This window comes from Prosopis cineraria, unplaced genomic scaffold (assembly GCF_029017545.1).
Source record: "Prosopis cineraria cultivar Desert tree isolate PC_DT_omini unplaced genomic scaffold, ASM2901754v1 PC12, whole genome shotgun sequence".
In the NCBI taxonomy this organism is placed as follows: Eukaryota; Viridiplantae; Streptophyta; class Magnoliopsida; order Fabales; family Fabaceae; genus Prosopis; species Prosopis cineraria.
In genome coordinates this window covers 36,860,097-36,881,970 of record NW_026555343.1, presented here as the reverse complement: position 1 = coordinate 36,881,970, position 21,874 = coordinate 36,860,097, and the positions used below count along the sequence as shown (strand labels likewise).

The window sequence follows — 21,874 nt, the reverse complement described above, 5'->3', positions numbered from 1 at the left end:
GAGACATAACTCACTCTCCATAACGAACATTTCTCTTTAGTTTTTTCTTGTAATGATAATATTTTGCCTACAAAACTCTTAAGCTTAGGATCCTCTGGTGATGTTTCTTTTGATTCCTTTGATCATCAACCTTTTCAGGGCCTGTTTTGTGAGGTGAATGGTAAACGGTGTTGGCTCTTTTGTTTGTACTTTCTCTTGTATTTTTTTTTTTTGCACCTTTTATTAATGTATAGTTCCATTTTCACTCGAAAATGAAAAAGAGTTTTCAGTTTGAAAACTAATTGTGAGAGATGAATGAATAATTATAAAAATAAGATTTTTTTAGAATATAAAGTTTTTTTTATTGGGTATAGATGTTCTTTTGGAGACAATTATGTTTGAAAGAAAATTGAGCACTAAATGTAGGCACATATTTTAGTGAAAATTCAAAACATTAATTTATCATATTATAAGTGAGTAGTCATTTTTGTTGGATCATTCCTGATGGTGATATAAATTAAACATTAGCAATCGTTATTTGTTTTGTTCATTAAAAAAATAATCATTATTTGTTTTTAGAATGCAAACTATAATAAATAAATATGAATAAATTGAAACCACATACATGAATCTATTTAGAGGTCTTAGGCCACTATCTCAGCTTTCTAAGTGCACTCGTGACCCTAAAATTTCGTGAATTAATTAAAAGTCAAAACTAGATGGTATATTGTAGATTATTAGGCTATATGTTTACACAAAGTCTGATATGAGAAATACTTACCTGGATCGGGGTCAATGGGTGATCAAAAGTCTAATATGAGAAATACTGTTTATAATTTAATTTACAAATAGCTTGACTTTTTATGACATACATATTTTTTGACCAGATTCCTAGAACTTCTACATCACATTTTAAATATATTAAATATTATATATTGAATTGATATATTGATTTACTTATTTTCACCCTAAATATTTAATTAATTACTGTTCGTAAAAAGAGTTTATTTTTGGTACAAGAATCTGAATAACTTTCGGTGAATTTTTCAGTTTCCTTTGTTTAAAAAAGAGATATAAGAATCACTGATCCTGAACATATAGAAAGCCCATGATGGGCCCATCATAGTCCAACTTCTTGCAGTATTTAGTCGTTTTCATTTTTTCTGGCCAAATTTAGACGCAAAGAAAATGGAAAAGAAAATTCAGCAGTAGATGTTTCTAGAAGAGCTACGTCATTCTCCAGATCTCTCCAGCCGAGGACCAATACAATGGAGCAGATCAGCAGATCTCTGGCTTCACTCAAATAAAAAATAAAAAATAAAAAAAATAAAAGATGTGTTATTTTTTGATTTCATAAAATAAAATTAAAATTAAAACCTGAACTCGACATCTCCGTACGACGCCTCCCCACACTCGCTATTCTGGCTTTCTTTTTAAGTCTCATCGACTCGACTTATTGGTGCTTTAGTCGTCCAAGGTTTCAGATTGTTCCAGAAGCTCTCCCCTTTTCCTCATCTCTTGGATCGCTGCGCCAGGTAATCCCTATTCCTATTTCTAGGTGATTCATGGTGCTTTAGGTTCCTTTGATCCCTGTTGAGATTGTAGATCTGTGACTTCGTCGTGCTTATGTCTCCGTGCATTTTTTCCCTGCATTAATCAGTGGTCGTATCTAATAATGTTTGCATTTATTGGAAGTTTTAATTTTTTGTTGTTCCTGCTTCATCCGTGGCAGTTGGTATTATGCATTGTATTTTCTGATTGGTTGTTATAAGTGTGGGTGGGGGCATGATTTAGTTCAAGCTTCAAAGCATTCGTTTTTCCCCTCTCCTTTTGCTCGGTTTTGATTGAATGCGTTTGATTTGAGTTCTAAGCACGTTAACTGGTAGGCTTGCATGCTTAAAATAGCTACTTTCGTGTCATATGCTTCTTGATGTTGGCAATTTCTTACTGATGTTAGTTTTATCACATTTACCGAATTTCTTAGGCATGTGGTTTCGTCATGGTAAAGTAATTAAGAACACACCCCTCCCTCCAAACAAAAAAAATATTTTAGCTACTTTATGAGGCAATTAATTTATAGTCATTACACTTTTAGTACAGACCTATCTTTACTATCGCCCACATGGCATTTCTCTATGTCTGCATGGTCATTTCTCTTTGTCAGTTTCCTTACTTTATTGGACAAAAATCGGACATAAATGTAATGTTTTTTTTTTTTTGGTTCGGATATTCTTCTTGGCTAACAGACCTAAGGCCGGGGGATCATTTCAGTTTTTGCAACGATGAGCGTGGTTGGTTTTGACTTGGGTAATGAGAGCTGTATTGTTGCTGTTGCAAGGCAGAGAGGAATTGATGTCGTGCTCAATGATGAGTCCAAACGAGAAACTCCAGCAGTTGTATGTTTTGGTGACAAACAACGGTTTATTGGAACAGCAGGGGCGTCATCTACTATGATGAACCCAAAGAATTCAATCTCCCAGATCAAGCGACTGATTGGTAGACAATTCTCTGATCCAGAGTTGCAGCAGGACTTGAAGTTGTTGCCTTTTGTGGTAACTGAAGGGCCTGATGGTTATCCATTAATACATGCACGGTATTTGGGTGAAAATAAGACATTTACACCAACACAAGTTTTGGGAATGGTGTTGTCAAATCTCAAAGGCATAGCTGAGAAAAATCTCAGTGCAGCTGTTGTTGATTGTTGCATCGGAATTCCAGTTTATTTCACTGATATTCAGAGAAGAGCAGTCTTGGATGCAGCTACCATTGCGGGTTTGCGCCCACTTCGCCTGATTCATGAAACGACAGCAACTGCCTTGGCTTATGGAATTTATAAGACTGATCTCCCTGAAAATGATCAACTGAATGTTGCATTTGTTGACGTTGGACATTCCAGCATGCAGGTGTGCATTGCTGGCTTTAAGAAGGGGCAGCTGAAAGTTTTGGCTCATTCATTTGATAGATCTCTGGGTGGTAGGGATTTTGATGAAGTTTTGTTCCAACACTTTGCCGCAAAGTTCAGGGAAGAGTACAAGATTGATGTTTTCCAGAATGCCAGAGCTTGTCTAAGGCTGAGAGCTGCTTGCGAGAAGCTGAAGAAGATGCTCAGTGCAAATCCTGAAGCACCTCTTAACATTGAGTGCTTAATGGACGAGAAAGATGTTAGGGGCTTCATCAAGCGTGATGAATTTGAGAAATTAAGTGTTCCAATATTGGAACGTGTTAAAAAACCTTTGGAGAATGCCCTTGCAGAAGCAGGTCTTACAGTTGAGAATGTTCATATGGTTGAGGTAATTGGTTCAGGTTCTCGTGTACCAGCTATAAACAAGATATTGACAGAGTTTTTCAAGAAGGAGCCTAGGCGGACAATGAATGCAAGTGAGTGTGTTGCCAAGGGTTGTGCCTTGCAATCTGCTATTCTTAGTCCAACATTTAAAGTACGAGAGTTTCAGGTAATTTTTTCCCCAGCCCCTATGAAGCTTTTGGTGATTGGCTGCGCATGCCTGTTTTGATTTTGCCTCGCCTTTTATATCTGCATCTGTTAAACAGTTAGGACTGTGCAGTGTGTTTGGATTCCTCCTGCTCCCCACCTATGTTGATCCCTTGATGGAGATTATAAGAATTGGGTGGTTGGAGGGAAATAATTTCCCCTCTTTGGCCCACCACCGCATTTTGGTTTCTCTCCATATTTAAGAGTGGAAAGAGGGATGCCTCCCCCAACACAATAAACACATACACACTTGAATAACAAATATTTGTAAAGCTTACTTTCCCCTTCCCCTTCTCTATGTTTCAAACAAGAGCACGGTTCCCAGTCTCGTTCTATCCTTTTTTCCCCCCAATTCTATGCCCTCCTATTTGAAACTTCCACATTTTATTAGGATTGAACAGCTCAAGAATTCATTAAATTTAAATTTAAATTGCATGTTCTATTTAGTCTGATAAATTAGGCTTTCAGGAATTATGATTTTATCATATGTTATGCTCTTTAATGACTATTGTTCTGTAGTCGTAGTTCATGTTGAATTATACAAATTCTTGATTTTGCATCTGATTTATCTTTGTTAATGGATATGAAGGTCAACGAAAGCTTTCCTTTCCCAATTTCTCTGTCATGGAAAGGCTCTGGTCCAGACCAACAGGAGAGTGGACCAGATAATCAGATGAGTACTGTTGTTTTCTCTAAAGGAAATGTCATACCAAGCATCAAGGCTCTGACATTCTATAGGTCAGAAACCTTTTCTGTTGATGTACAATATGCTGATATGAGTGAGCTGCAAGCACCTCCAAAGATCAGCACATATACTGTAAGGCGTTTACTTTTTCCTATGTGATGTATTTCCTTTTTCATGGACAATCTTTGACCCTTGATTGTACGCAGATTGGCCCTTTCCCACCTACAAAAGTTGAGAAGGCAAAAGTTAAAGTGAAAGTACGATTGAATCTGCATGGAGTTGCATCTGTTGAGTCAGCAACTGTAAGTTTCTTTAGGCTATGGGTAATTATGGTTGTGATTGCTAATTTCCCCCCTGTTCTGTGACTTTTATTGTGAGGTTACTGTGGGTTCCTGTAGTAACGTGTAGAATATTTGTTCATTTGGTTTAATGTTTTTCTATTCTGTTTAGCTCCTGGAGGAGGAGGAAGTTGAGGTTCCAGTGGTCAAAGTACCATCTGGAGAACGTGCCAAGATGGACACTGATGAAACTCCTGCTGAGGCTGCAGCAGAGGCTGCTGCAGCACCTCCAAGCTCCAATGATGCGGATGTTGATATGCAAGATGCCAAGGCAGCTGTTGACACCCCTGGGATGGAAAATGGCAAGCCTGAGACTGGAGATAAGCCTGTGCAGATGGATACTGATATCAAGGTTGGTATTAATAACTGTGGCATACAAGCATATTTTCAGGTTTTAGATTTTAATTAAAGCTATTTTTAATTTGCAGTCAGATCATAATTTGTTACTATAATCTTGTATCAATATCTTGTGGTTTTCGGACTTCTGGAGGTTGTGACAATATAAAATGCAACTCATTTAAATTGGTAGTTACTTTAATAGAATGCTTGGTGATTGTGAATAGGATGGTGAGATTACAGTTATCAATGGTTCCCAAGGGAAGCATCTCTGCTATTTATGATCGTATAACAACTTTATAGAATGCTTCCTTTTCTATTTTTGTTGAATCTCTTTTTATCCTATGCATTTCCCCACCTTAACGGTCAGGTTTTTTTTTTCTTTTTTTCTTTTTCCCTCTGGCAACTTGCAATCTCTTTATCATAGATTCCTTTATGGCCTGTTTGGTTCATGGAACAATTAATGGAATGAGGATTCAGACTTTTCAGGGAATCCAGTGAGCATTGGTTTTGGGGCTTTCCTACTTCATTTTGGCATCCAAACTATTTTCAGCTAGGAATAGAAGGGGGATTACTAAGAATGGGCTTTACAGGAATGAAACCAAACGGGATGACAAGAAGGATATCAGTTATGATATTTATGATTATGGACTTATGGACAAATAAATTGATAGATTTCAATTTTAATAAGTTTGAATTGTGGAGGATGGCATTTGCGATTTATGGGATTTTGGATGATTGTTGGAGTTATTACAATTTAAAAGTTTTGTACAAGTTATTTTACTTTTCTATTTTATTTTAGTTATATAGATATATGCACTGTTCTCCCATCTTGCCATGCATTATGCATCATCATCAAGTTTATGTAGTTAATTTAACTTTAATAGGTAACCTGATATTGCAGCAGTTAAAGCTATCTAAACAAATTCACTTTTACTGATAATTGTTGTGCCTTTTCCAATTGAAAAATCTTTAATAGAAGTTTTACATTTTTGGGTTTACTGTGGATTTTCTTTTGTTTGAATTTTTTCTGCAATGGATGCAAAATATGAATTCCTGCTTTAGTGGAATTTAAGTCTACTCTTCACATAACTGCTCTGTTATGCAAAACCATGCTTGTTTTATAAGCTTCACTTGTTGGAGATTGTACTTCAAATAAGCATTCAAGCATCGTTAAACAATATGTTGCAATTTGACTGGCCTTTCCCCCCTACAATGGCAGGTTGAGGCTCCAAAGAAAAAGGTCAGGAAAACAAACATACATGTGACAGAGTTGGTCTATGGAGCAATGAGTCATTCAGATGTCCAGAAAGCCATAGAGAAGGAGTTTGAAATGGCTTTGCAAGATCGAGTGATGGAAGAAACAAAAGAAAAGAAAAATGCAGTCGAAGCTTATGTTTATGACATGAGGAACAAGGTGGGATATTATTCCTTTATTTACCCTTACATCTGATGTATATGCCTGTCTTTTGATGATTTCTGGAACTAATGTCACTCTCATCACTTCAGCTCAGTGACAAATACCAAGAGTTTGTCACTGATTCAGAGAGAGAGGCACTTACTGCTAGACTTCAGGAGGTGGAAGACTGGTTATATGAAGATGGTGAGGATGAAACTAAAGGTGTTTATGTTGCCAAACTCGAGGAACTTAAGAAGGTAAGAAATTTTCAGAAAGCAAAAGTTCCATCCCCGCCCCTCTAACCAAAAAGTGAAAAGAATTAGAAATAATCAGGATCGTTTAAACATCATCTTTACCTTTGTTGTGTACAAAAATGAGTACCACGAGGCATTTTCATGGTAGTTTGAATTTGCAATCTAATTATATCCAATTGCAGCAAGGTGATCCAATTGAAGAGCGTTACAAGGAATACATGGAGAGGGGCACAGTAATCAGTCAGTTGATCTATTGTATAAATAGCTACAGGGAAGCTGCAATGTCAAACGATCCCAAATTTGATCACATTGACATTTCTGAGAAACAGAAGGTAAATTGTCTATTTTTATACCCACACGTCTCTGTTGGTGGCTCTTGAAACTGTATCTAATTATTTGTTTGTAGGTTCTGAATGAATGTGTTGAAGCTGAGGCTTGGCTTAGGGAGAAAAAGCAGCACCAGGACTCTCTTCCAAAACATGCTACCCCTGTACTCTTGTCAGCTGAAGTAAGAAAGAAAGCTGAGGCGGTTAATAGGTATGTGATATTGTTCATTCTGTTGGTTTGGTTGCATTTAGTTCAGGTGTTTTTAGATGGTGTGGACTCCTGCCTGTTTGCTATTCCTATGCTCTTTTCTTTTGCTACGTTTGTTGTGATCCTTTTGTGTCGTTTTGTTCAATGCATTTTATAATGCTCACCGAACCAGCCTCTCTCAAGATGCATTCAAATCATGCTTATGTTCTGTTCTTTTGGCTGTTTTATTTAGCCAAACGTTAGGTTAGCAGCCTGCTTTAGGATTGAGCTTTTTTCTGCAACTGTCAAGTGTCACTAATGTCATTACTCGTATTTAAGGTAGTAGTTGAATTGAGGATTGAACCTAATTGCTGCTTGTGAACTTCTGGAGTTGGACAGGGTTGTTGAACCTACTCATAAAGTTGCTTATATTTTCTAGTTCCTTTCTTTTGCTGCAAGGTGATTTCCTCATGTGTTTGATATTCATCTATTCCGGTTTCAACTGTGTATTTGTTTCAACAGATTCTGTAAGCCAATTATGACAAAACCGAGACCAGCCAAACCAGCTACTCCTGAAGCGACAGGTACCCCGCCGCCTCCTTCTCCGGGTAGTGAGCAGCAGCAACCTCAGGAAGATGGTGACGCGAGCGACAATGCAGACCAGGCCCCACCAGCACCTACTGAACCGATGGAGACTGACAAGTCAGAAAATTCAGGCACTGCGTAATTTTTCTATGTAAAAGAATGTGAAGTTGGGGAGGGGGGGTTATAGCAGTGAGTGGCTGCTGGATGTTTGGTTTAGTGCCCTCTCTGTTGGGTGATTACAGGTATTTAGTTATTACTGTGGTGGTATTTGAAATCCTTTTTTTTTTTTTTTCAAACCCAAAGAAGGGTTGGAAGGGAAATCTATAGTGCTTGTTGTCTACTTTTCCCAAATGATGGGAAGAGGCCGAGTCCATCGAGGTCTTAAAAGTTTGTGTATGATTTCTTGAGTTAAACTGTAGCTTTGGTTTCAAAGAATTTACTTCCATTTCTTTCTGTACGGTACAACAACTTATTAATGTTTTATGCTATATGTTTGATTGTAGGAAGAAAGATTACAAGTATTTACAAAGTAAGGGAAAAAGAGTCATTTGCGTAGAATAGAATTTCTTGCTTCAATACAATCATTATGAACTCATAAACAGATTTAAGTTAGGGTTAGGGAAAGCGATTATAGAATGTTTCAGGAGGACTTGTGAACAACCGAAAGAAATGTTTTCCCCCCGTTTCATGGATTGCGTCTTCAAAATGCGTTCTCTCGCTAAATCTTTAAAGGGCCCGTTTTCCGGATATAAAATGTTCATTCTTTCCCCGCCGTATTATTATTTCTAGCATGTGCTACTTTTTTTTTTTTTTTTTTTTCAATAGATTGTCAGGCTTACTGGCTTGAATAAAGTAATCATAAAATACTTTAATCTTTTTAAAAAAAAAACTGCGTTATTAGTATAGTAAATGCACAAATATGGAAAAAGCACTGTCAATTCAATTTTGTAAGAAAAATAGTGATAGCTTTGAGACGCAGGGGATTGGAAATCACATCCCATGGCATAAGTAAAAATTGAGTCATATAGTTTCTTTGCCCTCGTTGTAAGTTTTTTTTTTAAAGAAAACTTTCTTTGATATATAATATGCCATAATATTATCTAATAATTACTCTTTCATCAAGTGATATTGTAAATTGCCCTATAAAGAGGAGTGAAAAATTTTAATTCACTTCATTAACAAAAGTAAAAATTGAATTGAGATTTCTTTTAACAAATTGAACTATATAATAGACTTCCTTTGAGACACAGGCAAAATTAGTCCACATCATGTTTATGTTGTTGTTATATTATTCAAAAGCATTAATTTTATTATTATTTTCCGTTTAAGAACACTATAATTCCCACCCATAAAATTAATGTTTCAGTTTATGCTCCTTTTCATTTCATCTTATTTTACGGACAAAACATAACCATTAAAAATTGAAAACCTCCTATCTTTGAAAAAAAATTCTTTAGGTAATCTGAGCCCATGAAAGAACTAAATTTTGTGATGTCAGAAGTTAAACCCTGAATGAATCGTTAGAAAATCAAGAAATATGCTGTGGAAATGGAAGGCATTTACTGATAATTTCCTACCAATCTTTTCATTTTCCAAAAAGAAATATTCTTTATAAAATTATATTTTTCATTCCTTTTTTTTTTTTTAAAAAAAAAGCCATATATATCAAACTGACTCATAGTTTGCCTTGGACTCGGAGGGTACCCTGTTTCAACAATTTGAAAAAGGTAACCGGTAAAGAAGACCCAAAAGCAATATCTACTTTGATTAAAACAAGACTTGGAATCATATCATATCATATGATGAGACTAAAACCAAATCATCTAAAGTTGAAAAATCTTTGAATTGCTGAAGCTGAATAAAAGAAGTACTTAGAACTATTTGGCTCAATTCCTTCATAACTCACTCTTAGGAGCCGTTTGGATGCTGGAAAGAAAGTGAATGTAATGGATTAAATAAATATAAATAAAAAAATGAATTAAATTACCCTCATCTTCATAGCCATGGTAAGCATGATAAAATTCAATATCATATAATACAAATGTAAGAATCATCACACTCTTCACAAACATCATGAATCATGACTCCTATTTTCATAAATTAAATTATCCTAATCTCTCTGAATAAGGTTGACTTATCTCCTTTTCAAATCTTAATCATTTTATTTTTGTCTTCATTTCTCCAATTCATTCAATTCCATTCCTTTCTAGTAACAAACAGCCCTTAGAGATTAAGATTTTATTCCTATATCTAATTCTCTTGCTTTGTCTTTTCTGGTATGAATCACAGTTCTCATGGAAAGACTTATCCTTAGATTTCATGAAATGGGACCACCTTCAAGAAAGTCTATTCAATCTCATTCCCACTCGCACCAATTCTCATTGGCACACAACTATACTTTCTCCACTCTTTTGCTCTTTTCATTCAGGGAGAATGATAATAAAATCCGAAAAGAGAAAATTAATGATAGTTAGATTCCCCACAAAATTTTATAAAAATGAGTTGTAAATATGGATTTGGATAATTGTAAACAGAAATACCAATTGCAAACTGATAGTTAAATTTAGAATTTAAATGTCTTATTTACAATTGGAACTTCTGAATTTGATATTATTTGAATAAATATTTGCACCTTATTTTTTAGAAAATTTTATCGGGAGCTTATCTGTCATTCTCTCTTCTTTATAAGGGCATTATGGTACATTTATTTTTATTTTCATTTAATAAAATACTAAAAATAAGCTCCTTTCCCATATTCTTAACACCATACCAAACACATTCAAGGTAATGAATATCCCATTCTATTCAATTACCAACCTTTCTATGAACCAAACAAAACCTTGGTATTCAATATCACCAACTACAGCCTCAGATATCTTTCTTCTAAGTAGGGATCTACATCTTTTCTTGTGGCAATGACATTTGATTCTAACAGAAGCTGACTCTTTTTCATTTAACACAGTTATGGACAGTTTCACTGAGAATGAAAACTCCAATAAGGGAAATGGAAATCAGAAGGATTGCAAAAGAAGCATCTATTTAGTACAAATAAGATTGAAATGTGGCAAAAGCTTCCCATAACAAGCCAACAACAGGCAACTACTTATGCAATAAGCAAAAGACTAGGCTAAACTTGAACCTAAACATGGCAATAAAAATACAGTATGGACTATTCAGTTTTCGGTATTCTTTGTACCGTGTAACATTCCTGGCAAAAGTCTTGCCTTATCATAAATTTGAAGGGGCAAAACGCCCAGAATATAATACCAAGTACAACAGCTAGCTGTCTACATACTATGCAACGAAACAAACAGAACAACAATGTATAAACATCACATTACATACCATTCTCAGCAGATTCGTCATTCTCCTCCTCATCTCTCTGCTGCAGTTTTGCAATCTCGTTCTGCACTTTCTCGAAAATTTGCCTCTTCTGCATTTCCAATTCTTTATGGAAATCCATCCTCATCTTTTCTAGTTCCACCATCTGTTGCCTTTTGTTGTTTTCAATTTTCTCATATATCTCACCGAATTTCTGAATGGAATCAGCAAGTAATTTGAAGGAAGAAGTCTCATCATTGTTCTTTCTAGAACTTTTTTTCTTTGGGTGGAGCCCAACCGAATCTTCTTCACCAGTAGACTCTGAATTCCCTGGACTATCCCTCATTTCATCAAACACATTTGCACGGTTCAAGTAAACTCTAGGGTTCGAGAAAACATACTCTCCTGAGTCCAAACCACAAGATAGACCAGCTTGTTGTTGAGGAGAGGACAACAGCTTATCCATCCTACTAAAATAAACCCATTTGCAGGTTCCACCACCCATTTCTACTAATTTGGCCTTCTCCTTTTTGTACTTTTTCTTTAATGTATCGAGTCTATTCCTACACTGCGTATCTGTCCTTTCAGTTTTTGAAACTTCTTTTACCCTTTCTGCAACTTCTTGCCATTCCTCAGACCGAAGACTTTTTTTTCCACGTTGAATAAACCGGTCACCCCAAGCATCAAGAAGAACAAATGTCTCATGCTCAGTCCAGTCAGTAAGGGCATTTCTACCACCAAACGCTGGTTTAGGAGCTGAAGGAGCTGCAACTGCAGGTGCAGGCACACGGGGTGCAAATTCATAAGTTGAAATCAAACTCTTCAGCTTTCTCTTTTTTGGGTGAGATTCTAAATCATCTTCAATCCTTATGGTGTAACTTTTCTGCTTATCATCATCATCATCATCATCGTCATCAGAGTCATCGTCACTATCATCCCCATCTCCATTCTCTTCTTCTTCTTCTTCACCACCATTGTCATGCCATCTTTCTGGGGAACATGAATACCATTACCTTGATCATTGTCTTCATCATCACCATCACCATCATCATCATCTTCTTCCTGTCCTAACTGTTCTCCGTCATCTTCTTCCTCATAATCATTATCATCTTCAGCATATTCACTTCTAACTGGCAGCGAATGTCGAGAGCTCCCAACTGGAAGTTTCTGACCATTCAAATAACCATAACCTTGGTGATGACTTACATCATATGGGGTAGGGGCATACTTTGCATCATCCTCAGTGTCATCCATTTCAAAATAAAATGGAATTGCTAGGAAGTAAAGCCACAGAACTAATATTTCCCTTAAAAGATAGACTGAAAAGGATGTACCTCCTAGCTTCAAACAACAAGCCTTAAGACAGCAAGATCATTAACTCCTAAATCCTAACTCAATGATTCACGTTCCTGAATCAGCCCCCAAAATCTTTCTTTCCAGTTTTTCTGAAGGGTAGAGATTATAGAATATTATAGGACAACCAGATCATCACCAAAAATCAACTTTCCACCAATATTCCAATTACTTATCATGCAAAGAGAAGTGATACTTCTTTCCGAGAAAAATCGCCCAGATTTCCTTCTTTCTAAAGTCATATTTTCTCTCGAAAACAAAGGCAACAAGTACAGCTCCAATCAAGGGAAAACCCCAAATCAACAAGCCGAAATCAAAGACACATCACTTTTACCTGAAAAACCGAAGCTAGTTCCCAGAAACGAAATGATCCAAATTTCCAAACTTTTCATGAGAACGGAGCTTCCCAGATAGGCAAATTCTGTAATTTTTAGAACAAAAGGGAATAAAATTCAGGGAGAAAAAGAAGATGATGTGAATTGGGAAAGTAGGAACTGGAAGAGAAGTTGCAGAGTAAACCAGGCTAGAAAAATGATTGATGCTAAAGTGAGCCGGGGGCATTTACCACTTCGATTTCGCATTTTCTTACTTTGAAATTGTCTTTTTTTTTTTTTAATATATATCGAAATTGTCTTGTTATTATCACTTGGAGCTATACATTTGTTGGGAAGTACAACGGAGCTTCTGGATCTTGCCTTTCTAGATTCCTTATATCTCATCTGGGCTTGTGTAATGTGTTACTATGAGGCCTCCATTGATCCTTTTGGGTTTTGATCCCTTTGGTCCATTTTTGTTTAATATTTAAAAAATCATCACATGTTAACTAAAATTATAACACCAAATTCTAGTTTTTTTTATTTTCTGTTCTTACCAGTTTAAATTTTAATGTAATAATGAAGACTTAGTTTCCTTTTAATATGATATTACTGTACTATATAAAAATAAATAAAAATTTATTAAATCATCAATTTCACTTAAACAATATAGCTCGTACAGTACTTCTTATAGAGTGGTATACTATTAATCTCAACTTCAATTAACATATTTTGCCTTTTTACCCAAAAAAAATAGAAAAAATAAAAAAGATTGGTACCCTATAAATTAAATTAAATTCTTTCCATTCATATTTTTATACACACAGAGAAAGAGCAAGGCATGAAAATTTAATTGTATGATACGTGTATCTCATAATTGTATTCTACTCACCTCTTTTCTTAATGCACGTACTATGATTGATCAGATCACTAAGCAACAAATTTTCCCAAAAAAGGAAAAAGAATTCGTTGCATTTGCATTCCGTTTTCAGTTAAAGTAGTTCAACTTGGGGGGCGGGGAAACAATATATATCAGCAGAAGAAAGCATTCTCTATTTCACAATATACCATTTCCAGAAAATCACCGACACATGGCGACTTCATGCTGCTTGCGTTTTGAGCTCTCCCTCTTTCCCGTCTCTTCTTCTCAGACTAAGAGCAACTTCAGAGGAATCAGAGTTCCCATGGCTGCTGCAAGTTCCCATCAAGAACACTCAAGTCGGCGCTTTCTTCGTCCTCTGGGATTGACACCCAATGCTCTTGTCCCCATTAGTGAGTTCAAGATTCTTACTGTTTCCATGTTTGCTCTATTTAACTTCTTTGCACAATATTCCAGAAATTAGTTTGATGCATGGGTGACTCTTGGTCTTCCTTGTGATGAATGTTGACATCAGTATCATCATTCTGGTCCGTTTAATAAATATAGCTTCATGAGTATACATGCACTGAAGATTTTTCTTACTATCCCCATGTCTGTTCTACTTGCTACAATATTCCAGGAATTAGTTTGGTGAATGACTCTCTTCTTTGTAATGAATCTTGCAATCAGTATCATCATTCTGATCCGTTTAATGAATATAGCTTCATGTCTATATATATTCACTGAAGATTTTAATTTCTTACTGTTCCCATGTCTGTTCTTACATCTTGGCACAATATTCAAGAAATTAGTTTGGTGAATGACTCTAGCTAAGTCTTCCTTGTGATGAATCTTGGAATCAGTATCATCATTCTGATCTGTTTAATGAATATGGCTTCATGCCTGTACATGCACTGAAGATTTTTCTTACTGTTTCGATGTCTGTTCTTACTTCTTGCCACAATATTCCAGAGATTAGTTTGGTGAATGACTCTAGCTAAGTCTTCCTTGTGATGAATCTTGAAATCAGTATCATCATTTTGATCCGTTTAATGAATATAGCTTCATGTCTGTACATGCACTGAAGATTTTTCTTACTGTTCCGACGTCTGTTCTTGCTTCTTGCCACAGTATTCCAGAAATTAGTTTGGTGAATGATTCTATGTTTTCTTTGCGATGAATCTTGCAATCAGTATCATCATTCTGATCCGTTTAATGAATGTAGCTTCATGTATATATGCACTAAAGATTTCCTTTCATGAACCCATTTTGTTTGTGTTCTCATCTTTTAGTCTTTGGTTTATATAACTACTTCATTGACTTCTGTAATTAATCATTTTTGTTTCAGAAGAAGGTGAGGAGAAGACACCAGCGTGCAGCCAAATCCAAAACAACGAGGTTCTGAAATGCTGCTAAAGTCATGACAATCATTGGCTTATTATTATACTTCTATCATTGGGATTTTTTCCCCAAGTGTTCTCAACAGAGTAATAACTTGCATGAACAGATTGCAACTCAACTGGGCAGATCATTTTTGTTTCAGCCTTCCACAAGTGCCAGCTTAGGATTAATCTCCTTCATAGTAGGTCTGGTTTCTGGTTATGCAGCTAATCTGAAAGATAAGGCTGTTGCTTATGAACGTATAGAAAAAGTAAGCCTCTGCATAATCTCACCCTTCAATCTCTTGGAAACTTGATTGCTGTTGATCATAACTCATATCAATTTATGTTGATGTTCAAATTAGATGGGAAGGAAACTGAACGAGAAAGAAGCTTTAATCCTTAAGCTTGTATTTGAACTCTCTGAAGTTTCAGAGTTGCTGAAAATCAAGCGTGATGATGAAAAGCAAAAAGTAGAACCTCTATCCAGAGAGCTGATGACCACAAAGGAAGATCTGCAGAAATCACAGGCTAAGCTCCAAAGTGCCTGCCATGAACTGAGAGCTGCTCTGAAGGACAGTGCTATGATGCAGAAAAAGTTAGATTGTGTCCAGAAAAAACTGAAAACTTCGGTGAAGGATTTGAATGTAGAGAAAATGCTAGTTGCTTCTTTGAAGGATGATGTACAACTATTGCAGAGTCAAATGGTCAAAGAAATACAGGTCAGAAGATATTTTGAACTGAACCTGAAGGAGGCTGCCAAATCAGTAGAAGTAATGTATCAGAAAGCAATGACCCTTTCTGATAAACTAAAGAGGTTTAATTCTCGCATTGCTAGCCTTGAAGGTGAGAGAGAGCGTCTTCATAAACTTCTTAAAGATGAGAAAAGAACATCCACACAGACCCAAAAAAATCTCGAAGATGCCCAGAATCAGATCATGAAACTTGAGCAGGAGAGAGAGAATTTAGAGAGCAAAGCAAATAAACTTGAGGAGGAACTAGCTTCTGCCCAGGGTTGTGAGATAATTGAGCATCAAGAATCAGAAGTAGCTGGAAATGAAGGCTAAAGTGAAAGCGAAGACACACGGATAATATGCAGAGAACCAGTTTGTGTACAGATGAGAGATACTGAGACAGGTATAGATATTAAGAATTGATTTGCTTACCTATACAAGAACAGTTTTTGTTGTCCCAAAAGAGGATCAATAAAGTTTTGTGTTCCAAAAAGGATCTTAATTGGTTGCTTTCACTTCAATTTTTTTTGTTAATATCTTTGTTGGTATTTTCTTAAGGGTAATTCTATGATACATGGCATCATCATGTTTAGGCCATCATAACTCTTATTATTACTTGAGTCAGGTGGTATTAGTTATCTGAGTATTGCTTGCTCCATCTAGTTAGTTAGTAACTAACTGCTTCTCTGGTTAGATATTAACTAACTAATATATTCTGTTTACTAATTTTTAACAATTATAATGCCAACTATTAGGAGAGCATTTCAAATAAGAGATGAGATGAAAATAATTATTATACTATTGATGACACTTGAAGCAAGGATTATTTTGTTAAGGAAACACACATGATATTAATTAAGTGAAATAAATTATCAAAATGATTGGCTTGTCTTAAAGATGCCTCATCAAATTTTTAATTTTTCAATGTGGCATATTAGTAATTAGCAAAGTTAAAATATGGTACCATACCACTAATTGGGAATTTTGATGCCTATTTTGAGATAATTTTAATAGATTGTATTCTTATATTTTTATTTGAAAAAAATAAATATAGCAAAAGGAATTTTTTATTTTTATTTGAAATTTTTTTAATAAAAAATAAAAAATTGGACAATATATATTTTAATTAATTAAAAATAAAGATAAGTAAGACATGAAATGTTAAACTGAGATATTTAGATTTTAGACTCAAATCATTCAATTCAATACAAACCATTGAGGCTGCTTTCGTACCCTAACTTCTCATTTCTCATTTCTCAAAACGACGAGTAATAACTGTAAACGGCATATTCATTGTTCCTCTGCTCAGGTTCTGCAAAATCGTTCTCTCTCAATTCAATCTCGCCTAAAAAGTTCTAGCCGGAGAGGGACACTTCCAAATCCCAGAAATTCATTTTCTTATCGATCTCAAACTGTTCACTCAAGTTTTTTCTGGTCAGGTTCTGGGCAAGTTCTCTAGTCTGAGGCCGGAGCCTGTCTAAACATTTTGCAGGAATTTGCTACTGTATCAACCTCCGTAACAAAAGTAGGAATTTATTTAATATTTCTCTAGTTTTCTACCCTGCTTCAATCATGATTTTCTTTCTTGAAATTTTTGGTGACTTTCTTGCATTATTGCTTCCAGAATCTAGATCTGAGCATCTACATGGTTCTGAGTTCGGGTTTGGATGGAGAATAACCAAATGATTGGAATTGAAGAGTGAATGTTTCTAAGCTTGATGATGCTTTGTGAGAATTTGGGTTTCTAAAACTCGATCACTTCTCTGAAGGACGAGCTCTCCGGCTTCAATTGCTTAGATTTTAAGTGTTTTATAGGGATGAGCTGTGTGGCTACGATTCAAGTATAAGAATCCGGGTTGATTCCTATAGGAAATTTTCTTTCTCAAGTTTCCGGAGGATCAGGTGTCTTGAGAACTCGCCGTCATGTTCTATGGTGCGGTGGTCTGGGACCCTTGGCTTATTGTCGCTCAAATTGTCTGTCTTCAATGTTTATATTATATCACTCTTGGAGTGTTCCTATCGATACTTGTCGGGACTCGCGTATCTCGGTTAAGCCTCGTATATTTCTTTGATTATGTGACCATCACTACCTCTACCGTTACTGGTTGGTGTGTTATTGCCTCATTTCTGCTCAGCTCTTTTGCAGGGTAAATATTATCTTTTACTTTATTGCCCTAACAAGTTTATTGAGATCCTAATTCATGATTATGTAATCAATAAACTAAAATTGATTAAATATGTTATAGCTAATGATGTATTTTGTGTCTGTGCTCCTTTACATATCATTCATGGAAACATGAATTCTCCCCAGTGTTGCTACTCTCTAGTTATTTGAATCCTTAAATGAATATTTCACATTACTTTTTTGCCTTCCCTCTTGCTTTGAATTGCTTGTGACCTGATTCACATAATACAGATGTGAAACTGAACTTGGTGGATATGGATTTTCATTAGATTGTTCTTAATTCTCACAATTCTTGTTTGGCTTCTCTTTTAATTTTATTTTATTGTTTTGTCCGCTTGCTTATAACTGCAATCATTCTGAAATCAATTCTGTCTGTTGTGCTTAACATCAGACTGTTTTGGGTGAAATGTGTAAAATTCAGCCCTCTGTAATACGTAATTTTTTTCATATTCACTCTTCTGCCGTTTTTTTCTGACACTTATTTAGTTTCTATTATTTACAAAACTAGCACACTACCTCTGCTTTGTACGAAATTCAACGAATAGTCCCTCCATCCCTAAATATAGTACCCAATTTTTTTAAGCCGTTGTCCCTTTTTATGACACCTTGTTCAAAATTCTAGGATGTTTTAACAGATATTTCCACATATATCTCTATTTAATGATTTTTCCCCAGCCCAATAAATGATTTTACCATCATAAAAGAAGGAAAGCATTTAATTAGGGGTAGATTTGGAAAGAAGAACGAAAACATTTTGACACAAGCCACTTCCTTGGTCTCCATGATTTTGGAAACTGGGTAGCATAGTTAAGGACAGAGGAAGTATAAGGATTTATAAAGAGACCATGTCTAATGATAAACAGTAAGGTAAGACTATCATCCATTATTCTTTTGTATATTGACTCATTTATTGTTAATAACTGTCTTTAAATAAGAGGTTCTCCTCTTTGATTACCTGGCATGTACTTGGTGATCTTCATTTTAGCCTGCTTGTTTGTAACTTGTACATAGAATGATAGAGTAATATCTGGTGACTAGTATGTTCCTTATCTTTTAAGTGAGGGGTATAGTAAAGTTACAAAACTTATTAACAACAACACAACAACAACAACAAGCCTTTATCCCACTAGGTGGGGTCGGCTACATGGATTGCAAGACGCCATTGTGCTCTATCATTTATTAAGCTTTTAGAAATATTATTAATTAAGAGATCACGTTCAACAACTTCCAAGAGTGTTCTCTTAGGCCTTCCTCTACCTCTCTTAATCGGACTCAAAGTTATATGTTTCACTCTTCTCACAGGTGCCTCCCTTGGTCTTCTTTGTACATGCCCAAACCATCTCAACCGATTTTCTACCATTTTTTCCTCAATAGGTGCCACCCTCACAAAACTTATTAACATGGGGTTTTTTTCCCACTTGCTAAAACATTGTTGGCTGTTAGAACTTAGAAGTCATGGATCTTTGGTGCATACAAATAAGAGAGACACCCGATTGTCTGCTAGGATTTTACACGTTCTGTCACTTATCTTCGAAATATAACCTATGAACTGTATTTATACTTTTTCTACAGGTCAGTCTTTTTAAAAGTTGCATGCTATATAATAGGTTGAACCTGAATATCAACATTGTGATTGTGAGACCTGGTTACTCTTTATGTTTGCTTATCTCTTAACTGAAATTCTCCATACTATCACAGCATTATAAGGAAATGAAATCTTTGAGTTTTCTTTTTCCAGTATCTAGTGTCAACCAGTTAGTCTTTGGTAGCTTATAGAAACATAAACAATAATTGGGTTTTGGAGCAAATTTGCCTATTTCTTGGGAGATCTGATGCTTCTATTGATGTTTTATGATTTGTTTTGGGTTGTTATTTGGAGGAGGGATTAAAAAAGGCATTTGTGGCAGTTATGGGGTATCATGGGGTTTGTATATCTCTTGTATTTTGGCTTATAAACATGAACTTTTATGGCTGTTTGTATTGTACTTAGTCTACAATATTTTTTTGGCAGGTCTGTATATATGCTTTATTTAATTGAAAGGGCAAAGAAATGCTTGGATTTTTCAGCCACCCTCTACATCATCCATCTTTTTATATGCATTGTGTATGGAGGTTGGCCATCTTCAATCACTTGGTGGATTGTGAATGGTACTGGAATTGCTGTGATGGCATTACTGGGTGAATACCTGTGTATCAAACGTGAGCTCCGGGAGATACCAATTACACGATTACGTTCAAGTAAGAACTTTATCATTTAAGGCTGTTTGGCTGACTTGGTTTTGGTGATTTGTTTGGCTGATTAATTGATGTGTGCACCATTTGAAGATCTGTTTATGCACAATTGCACATGATCTGTTGTTTTACCAATGTCCCTCATTTGTTTTATATTATATTTGGGTTGTAACAGCATCAGGTTTGGATAGGGTTGTGGCTAGACAAACCCCAATAACCCAGGTCAGAATATCTTGACCCTACACAGCCCAATCATGATTATGCTTCTTCAGATTGGGTCTCTCAGGTGTGTTTGGTAGTAGCATTATGAACATTTTAACACTGGACTTGGGTTGGGCAGCCCCTAGCAAAACACTGCTTATGTGGGTGGCAAATGGTGCTTCTAACTAAATATGATTATATCAGTTGGCTTGTGAAAAAAGAAGAAGAATATTGTACCAGTTAGTCCGCCCGATGTCTTGAAAACATTGACCTTAGACCCCACTTTGGATGGCTAGGAGGGGTTCCATCTCTATGTTGTTTGGCCGCTGCCCCCTTTTTTTTCAATTTGTTTTTACAATTTTACCTTTGAAATTTTTATGGTTAACTGTCTGCACATTCTTGCAATGTTAAAACTCATTTCAATTTCATTTTGTCGTATTGCTGTCTCTCTCTGATTGAACTGAACTAAGATGTTGGTTAATTTGTAGTTTTTTTTTTTTTTTTGCAATACTTTCTTCCTCTTGAATGTCAAAGATTAGTTGGACACGTAGATGCATTCACAAGCAATCAGTTTCATGTTTTGCCAAATATTGGCTTGCTTTACCTTTGATTTGATTTAGCCGAGTTCTTGCAGATGTTTGATTGGCAGTGAGTTGAAGTCAAGAATTGTTGTGTTCGGGAATCATATCAGCACGTGTTTCTATGCTTCGAAATTCAAATTTGGATGATCTTCAAGATAGAGCCCATGAATTGAATGATTATTCATGCTACTGGAGGATTTATTCTCTCTAATATATTGTTCCTTAGTTTCTTAGAAATCCAAACATAGATTATCCCGCTAGACTAGTACATCATTTTTGAAGAAACCCTGAAAACTTTAATGGAAGTAATTCTTTTTCTCCTTATTTTTATTTTTCTTTTCTGTTGTGAGTTTGCTGATCTGTTTAAGATCTTAAAAGCATGTCATAATTATGTTCACTGACATTCAATGGGGTTGTTAAATATAATAGATCTCTGCGATTACCTTTTTTCTCCTTCAAACCTTTTGATTTGAGACAAGCATGCGCTTTCAAATGGTTACTTTGCATTATGATTTAGTGCATTGTTGGTTTGGTATGTTTCGATGGTTTTCAACATAAAACCAAACATACTGTCAATTATTGGTTTTTGCTATCTCTTTGGATTCTCAATCTAGCTGTTAAGTAATATACGTGCCTGTTTGGTTAAGCAAAATTAATCCATTTTTAAGTGAAAAAATGGATTAACCAAAAAAATGCCCAAACGCATGATTTTCATTTAATTGATTTTTTTGGTTAAAATCAATTTTTCTCAAAGGCTGGCAATTCGAGCTTCTGCACAAAATCAATCAAAAAGAGGTGGAGAAAATTACAAAAAAAGACTCAAAAAAAAAAAAAAAAGCTCAAAATTTAATAAAAATAAAACCAATATATATCTTACTTCTTAAATAAAATATAACAACTTTAACAATATTAAATACAAATTTATTAATAATTTAATTTTGAAATACAATGTCCTTTATGATAATTTATATAATTAAAATTACTTCTGAATAAATTATTCAAACATATTCAATTCTGTTAAAATTAATTACAAAAAATAAATATCTAAATAGATTGAGTTATAACATAAACAATTATGATTAAAATCTATCACTTAATCAATTATTTTTATAATTTATTATACCTAACTAAAATTC

General features: G+C 35.2%; 4 protein-coding genes across 7 annotated transcripts; 3 read left to right on the top strand and 1 right to left on the bottom strand.

Moving 5' to 3' along the window:
- Positions 1–1,355: 1,355 nt before the first annotated feature.
- LOC129288742 (heat shock 70 kDa protein 15-like) lies at positions 1,356–8,032 on the top strand. 2 transcript variants are annotated; one of them, XM_054925474.1, is made up of 10 exons: positions 1,356–1,514; positions 2,226–3,431; positions 4,059–4,286; positions 4,361–4,456; positions 4,605–4,844; positions 6,051–6,245; positions 6,338–6,484; positions 6,664–6,813; positions 6,888–7,018; positions 7,517–8,032. In XM_054925474.1, exons 2-10 carry the CDS (start codon positions 2,262–2,264, stop codon positions 7,719–7,721), a joined length of 2,562 nt encoding a protein of 853 aa, XP_054781449.1. In that variant the 5' UTR covers positions 1,356–1,514; positions 2,226–2,261; the 3' UTR covers positions 7,722–8,032. The 2 variants fall into 2 exon arrangements, with proteins under 2 accessions (XP_054781449.1, XP_054781450.1); XM_054925475.1 differs by having other exon boundaries at positions 1,360–1,514; positions 2,251–3,431.
- Positions 8,033–10,597: 2,565 nt separating this feature from the next.
- On the bottom strand, positions 10,598–12,784 carry LOC129287883 (trihelix transcription factor ENAP1-like). The gene is made up of 2 exons (XM_054924149.1): positions 11,884–12,784; positions 10,598–11,851 (listed from the first exon to the last, which is right to left on the bottom strand). Exons 1-2 carry the CDS (start codon positions 12,152–12,154, stop codon positions 10,917–10,919), a joined length of 1,206 nt encoding a protein of 401 aa, XP_054780124.1. The 5' UTR covers positions 12,155–12,784; the 3' UTR covers positions 10,598–10,916.
- Positions 12,785–13,651: 867 nt separating this feature from the next.
- On the top strand, positions 13,652–16,027 carry LOC129287638 (MAR-binding filament-like protein 1-1). The gene is made up of 4 exons (XM_054923858.1): positions 13,652–13,839; positions 14,775–14,824; positions 14,934–15,077; positions 15,171–16,027. Exons 1-4 carry the CDS (start codon positions 13,659–13,661, stop codon positions 15,870–15,872), a joined length of 1,077 nt encoding a protein of 358 aa, XP_054779833.1. The 5' UTR covers positions 13,652–13,658; the 3' UTR covers positions 15,873–16,027.
- A 763-nt stretch (positions 16,028–16,790) lies between these two features.
- LOC129288615 (uncharacterized) lies at positions 16,791–21,198 on the top strand. Of its 3 annotated transcripts, none has more exons than XM_054925281.1 (5): positions 16,791–17,064; positions 17,164–17,686; positions 19,736–19,962; positions 20,132–20,178; positions 20,792–21,198. In XM_054925281.1, the coding sequence occupies exons 2-5, from the start codon at positions 17,463–17,465 to the stop codon at positions 20,807–20,809; spliced, it is 516 nt and encodes a 171-aa protein (XP_054781256.1). In that variant the 5' UTR covers positions 16,791–17,064; positions 17,164–17,462; the 3' UTR covers positions 20,810–21,198. The 3 variants fall into 3 exon arrangements, with proteins under 3 accessions (XP_054781256.1, XP_054781258.1, XP_054781259.1); XM_054925283.1 differs by having other exon boundaries at positions 20,132–20,242; XM_054925284.1 differs by lacking the exon at positions 20,132–20,178 and having other exon boundaries at positions 16,794–17,064.
- Positions 21,199–21,874: the final 676 nt, after the last annotated feature.

Excerpts from the sequence above, each read along its gene's own strand:
- LOC129287638 (XM_054923858.1), top strand. The coding sequence starts at position 13,659 with ATGGCGACTTCATGCTGCTTGCGTTTTGAGCTCTCCCTCTTTCCCGTC. Across the intron at positions 13,840-14,774 it reads CAATGCTCTTGTCCCCATTA|AAGAAGGTGAGGAGAAGACA; the intron begins GTGAGTTCAAGA and ends TTTTTGTTTCAG. Across the intron at positions 14,825-14,933 it reads GCCAAATCCAAAACAACGAG|ATTGCAACTCAACTGGGCAG; the intron begins GTTCTGAAATGC and ends TTGCATGAACAG.
- LOC129287883 (XM_054924149.1), bottom strand. The coding sequence starts at position 12,154 with ATGGATGACACTGAGGATGATGCAAAGTATGCCCCTACCCCATATGAT. Across the intron at positions 11,852-11,883 it reads TCATGTTCCCCAGAAAGATG|AGAATGGAGATGGGGATGAT; the intron begins GCATGACAATGG and ends AAGAAGAAGAAG.
- LOC129288615 (XM_054925281.1), top strand. The coding sequence starts at position 17,463 with ATGTTCTATGGTGCGGTGGTCTGGGACCCTTGGCTTATTGTCGCTCAA. Across the intron at positions 17,687-19,735 it reads CTGCTCAGCTCTTTTGCAGG|GTCTGTATATATGCTTTATT; the intron begins GTAAATATTATC and ends TTTTTTTGGCAG. Across the intron at positions 19,963-20,131 it reads AATTACACGATTACGTTCAA|CATCAGGTTTGGATAGGGTT; the intron begins GTAAGAACTTTA and ends GGGTTGTAACAG.
- LOC129288742 (XM_054925474.1), top strand. The coding sequence starts at position 2,262 with ATGAGCGTGGTTGGTTTTGACTTGGGTAATGAGAGCTGTATTGTTGCT. Across the intron at positions 6,485-6,663 it reads AACTCGAGGAACTTAAGAAG|CAAGGTGATCCAATTGAAGA; the intron begins GTAAGAAATTTT and ends ATCCAATTGCAG. Across the intron at positions 7,019-7,516 it reads AAAGCTGAGGCGGTTAATAG|ATTCTGTAAGCCAATTATGA; the intron begins GTATGTGATATT and ends TTGTTTCAACAG.